The sequence below is a fragment of the Lathamus discolor genome, chromosome 21 (genome assembly GCF_037157495.1).
Source record: "Lathamus discolor isolate bLatDis1 chromosome 21, bLatDis1.hap1, whole genome shotgun sequence".
NCBI lineage: Eukaryota > Metazoa > Chordata > Aves > Psittaciformes > Psittacidae > Lathamus > Lathamus discolor.
In genome coordinates, this window is record NC_088904.1 from 1125177 (window position 1) to 1129979 (window position 4803).

Genomic DNA, 4803 nt, shown 5'->3' on the forward strand with positions numbered 1-4803 from the left:
AGAAATGGATGGAGCCAGGCTCAACACCACGGAACGAGGACAAGTGAGAGGCTCCCAGAGCACCTCACCGTGCCACACAACCTCCTTTGCCCTTTTGCACCTCTTGGCTTTCCCTCTGTGCTTGGCCACGTAGTAGAAAGTGAGTCCTGATCGGAGACAGGACAGGCAGCACCACCCGACTTCCTCCTCCTCTTACCCCCTTATTTCACACCACAGCATGTCCGGCTATAAAGAGACTTGAATCCCAATCCACCTGCTGGCAATGGCAGGGTTTGAGTTCCTGATCTGCTTTCTGCAAGCCCCAATAGGAAAGAGTCCCGAGTGGCTCGGATACACAGAGCATTCCCCTTCCTTTGCACCGCCCCTGCTGCAGACGAGCTCCTTGCCTACCTTTTATTGCTGACAAGAAGCAGGACGGAGCCATTCTGGATATTGGCTTCTTTGAGAGTCTCGTGCTCCTCGAGCTGCCTGGAGTTGTAATAAAATGTCTTCTTCCAGGAAGTGACGCCCTCCCGGACTAAGTGAGCCCGTAGGTCCATCACCGTGTCCCTGGGCTTCACCGTCAGGGGCATCATCAGGTCCTCATCGGCCAGATGCACCTTAATGTGGTACCTCTTCCAGCGGGAAAGGCTCCTTCGCAGCGTGTCCATCCTCTCCAGCTCGCCAGGGCCAGTGTGGCAGCCAGGAGCATCCGGCTGGGAGGTGGGTAAAGCAGGGATGTGGCTCTGAGGAGGCTGGCTGCTGTGAACAACTTCAAGTGTCCTGCCAAACCTGTTCCTCCCAGTTGCCGTGCCGCATGCTTCGCATTCCAGGGAAGAGCTCACCTGGCTCCCAGAGCCTGCTGGCTGGGAAACGTCTCCATGACTCATTTCCACACACCCCTAAATCCCATCGTAATTATAACGTCTTCGCAAAGTGCTCTCCATTCCAATGGCTCTCAGAGGACTTTAAACCTGGATCTCCACAGCCGTTCGAAACCTGGGTGCATGTGAGAAATGAATGGGTTTAGTAACCTGTTTCCTTCTCTAAAGGGCGGCCAGCTGTGGAGTAGATCAGTTTAACAAAGGAGGCGTGGAGGAACCTCACAGCTCTTTAACGTGGCCATTTTAATGGAGAAAAGTACTCTGCATAGTGAAAAATTCCTCACGGATGAGAGCCAGAGCACCCCGAAGGAGACACGGAGCCTGGTTGGTGTGAACACCCCTCATTAGTGCAGCACAGTTTCCCCCTAGAAGATGTGTATAGTTATTGCAGGCAAACAGGCTGGGACCCTCCAAAAGGGGTAGGACTCATTCATTGCTCATAATGCCCTCAGATATCTAATATTGACTCACACGTGCTCCTCACTGGTTCATCATCTTGATTTCCTCTTCCTTTCAGATCTCTGCCTCATTGAAGGGCTGATCGCATCCTGCTCTGCCATGTGAGCAGGATGAGCGTCACGGGGCTGCAGGCTACTGGAGGTAACCAGGAGGCAACAGAAGCCCCAGAACACCGAGGGACAAGGGATGCTTTGGTAAATCCAATACCTCCAAACGAAAGGAAGTGAGCGATGCCGGCCACAGGAGCCGGTTGTGATGGACTGATCCTGCAAGGATCAGGCAGTCACCAGATGATGCTTCAGAGCAAACATCCTCAAGATAAGGAAGTCTCTTGCTTGTCTCATTTTTCTGTCTTTTTCTCAAAAAGATCAAGTCACCCTCTTATCTTGTAGGTAATTTCCTACAGCCCATATTACAGGAACTAATTCCCTCCTCCATTCTTCTCAACACAGACCGGTATTTTTAGACCAAAGTACTGCAAGCGAGTTGACTTCAGAGCCTGCTCTTCACTAAAAAGGGGCTGCTCTTGCCCATTAGATAACAAAAGAGTCAGATTTTCAGATATGGCAGCGGGCAGCTCCTATTGAGAACAAGAGAGGGGTCCACTCTCCCATTGAAAACAAGGTTTCCACCCCATCTTCACACCTCTCTTCTTTTTCCCTTCCCAGCACACTATGTATTTGCCAAGAACAGTATCTTCAGCTACCCCACAGGCAATGGAGATTCCCCTGTGCACTGAGCAGGACTGAAGCTTCTGCTAGCAAGATTTTGTTTCCAGATGGAGCCACTGTAAAGGTAGGAACGTTCGGCTGGGGTCTGGGATTCTGGGGTCCTCACTCTGCCGCTGAGTTGCTGCAAAGGTTTGACATGAGTCAGGGCATGCCTTCGTGCTTCTGTTTGCTCATCTCGTGACTGCTGCACGGTGTAACACGTGTCCATTAAGTGCCTTGTGGGAAACAGGAAGAGATTTTAGCACAGTCATGGTCTGGAAGCATTTAAAAATGCCTGGATCTATGGATATGTTGATAATGTTGAAGACAGAACACCCCCTGCTATTAGAGAAGGGGAAACTGAGGCACAGAGCAGTGTAAAGCTGTTATTACAAAGAAGTGTCAAAAGTTAGGCTCTGATCCCCATATGTAGGCATCTCAGTGATGGGTCTCTCTTTCAAAGACCTGGAGCCTGGTGCATCCTTCTGCATTGGGGTGACATTCACTTGGGGAACCACAAATCATCCCTGGTGTAAAGCCAGAGTCCCGGGGGGGAAAGAGACTGATCCAACTCCCACTGCCATCCAAGGGCAGACTCTCCTTGATGGCAGCCAGAACTGGATCAGGCCCCAGACACACCAAGGTCTGATCTGTCGGCTCTGGCCACCGGACTTTGCCCGGTGAGTGCCAAGGGAAGCATAAGGCATTCCCGTTACAGCAGAGTCCGCCTGGTGTTGACAAGTCCATCCACTCCATCCCTCCAGTGCACGCAGCAGCCTGACGGCTGCCGGGTACCTCCCTCAGACACCTTTCAGACAGCTCCTGGTTATTTTTAGGCCAGCCCTTTCCAGGCAAGGCTCAGATGTGCATCGTGACATGGGAAAGGGGGATGGTGGCCGAAAGAAAGCACACGGCTTGGCTTCGCATTGCTTTGCCCCTGATGTGGTCGCACGCTTTTCTCGTGCAGCCCCATCCACCCACACTGGGACCCTTCATTTTATGAAGAGATTATACTCTAGCCTATGAAAGCCAGGGTAAGGAGAAGCACAGCAGTGAAGTCAGCTTATGAAATATTGAAGCAGTGAAGCCCTCGCTGGAGCACGTGAATGTCTAATGCCAGTTCCAATTAATTGTGAATTTTTCATTAAACCATTATTAAAAGCAGGAGGACAGCAGAAATAAGGGGAATTGACTTGGGCAGTGTATTAAGTACCTTAGTTTTGCTGGAGGATGTTTTATTATCTGTCCAAAGCAATTATTTCACCCGCTTCTGATGGTCTGTGGGCTAAACGGAGGTACAGGATAAAGTTCTAGATGGTTTTCCTCCAAATGGTTTTGATTTCCATCCTCAGCCTGTGCCTTGCAGCCCGCTTGGGTGATGTCTCTGGCACGTCACATCTGGAGGACCAGACACGGAGCCAGAGGCCTGAGGATCTGCAATAATGTGTCGCTCTGGCATTCTTTACCCATCAAATACAAACTTGTTGGCTGAAGCTTTTGCCCATATTGAGGGCGAACAGAAGCCACGCAACTGTTCAGAGAAACGTTCCTTAGGAAAGCCTGAAAAGCAATTTAAAGCTCAGGTGGGCATTGATTGGTTTGAGGCGGGGGGGAGAGAAATAAAGCAACAGCATTTATAAAACCTTCTCGCTGCTTCTGGTCTCAAAGCTTCCTTACTCCATAGACTAGAGCAAAAGAGAAACACCTGCCTAAATTAGGCACCTCATTAAGATGTCTCAAGCTGGTTGAGATGATGCTGGGCCTTGTAATATCTTCTTACAATGGCATTTCTTAGGCAGTTTGTTGGGCAGTGGCTGTGTTTTGCTGCCTGCAGAGGACAGCAGGGGAGAAGTGGGATGTCGCTCCATAAGGAAATAAAGGGCTCTGTATTTCCTGGTAGCAATCACTGCAACACCCAGGGAAAATTTCACCCCAATTCCCTGGCAGCGCCTGGAAGTCTTTGAGGAAACCACTCTTTTCCGTGTCTTTCCAGCAGGGAAGATACTTTGCTGTTTCCTGAAGCCCTCTGCTCCCAGGACTTGTGGTCAGCAATACTGAACACTGAGGGCTCTCCTCTGATGTTTCTTTGGGGTGGGTTTCTGTTTGAGAGCAGATAGATGGGAAGGGATGAAGTGTGAGAGATGTTTGCCCTGGACCACACTTACACCTGCAACCGAAGAGAGGCTTTTTGTTGGACTCCCCTAAGCACACCGTTCTGCTGGTGGGCGTGTTCTCTGCCCCATGATTGTCCCCCTGCTTCATTAGCTGATGATGCAGAGGGCAGGCTGCAGGGTTGGAAGCTTGGAGACCCACACTGGGTGCTGGGGAGCACAGGGAAATGTCCACTCACAGAAGTGAACGGTGTATCTTGGGCTGCATCCAAAGGAGCGTGACCAGCAGGGCGAAGGAGGTGATCCTGCCCCTCTGCTCTGCTCTTGTGAGACCTCACCTGGAGCATTGTGTGCAGTTCTGGTGTCCTCAACATAAAAAGGGCATGGAACTGCTGGAACAAGTCCAGAGGAGGCCACGAGGATGATCAGGGGCTGGAGCACCTCCCGTATGAAGACAGGCTGAGGAAGCTGGGGCTGCTCAGCCTGGAGAAGAGAAGGCTGCGTGGGGACCTCAGAGCAGCCTTCCAGTATCTGAAGGGGGCCTATAGGGATGCTGGGGAGGGACTCTTCATCAGGGCCTGTAGTGACAGGACAAGGGGTAACGGGTTCAAACTGAAACAGGGGAAGTTTAGATTGCATCTAAGGAGGAAATTCTTTCCT

The 4803-nt window shown here is 51.1% G+C and overlaps 1 protein-coding gene and 1 long non-coding RNA gene across 2 annotated transcripts; one reads left to right on the forward strand and one right to left on the reverse strand.

The window, feature by feature from the left end:
* Positions 1 to 386: 386 nt before the first annotated feature.
* TINCR (TINCR ubiquitin domain containing) lies at positions 387 to 807 on the reverse strand. The gene is given in 2 exon segments (XM_065658784.1): positions 387 to 710; positions 712 to 807. Coding segments are annotated over 2 exon segments (420 nt in total).
* A 387-nt stretch (positions 808 to 1194) lies between these two features.
* LOC136003299 (uncharacterized) lies at positions 1195 to 3651 on the forward strand. The gene is made up of 4 exons (XR_010608055.1): positions 1195 to 1282; positions 1381 to 1516; positions 1991 to 2117; positions 3385 to 3651. It is a non-coding gene; the product is annotated as an uncharacterized LOC136003299 (long non-coding RNA).
* Positions 3652 to 4803: the final 1152 nt, after the last annotated feature.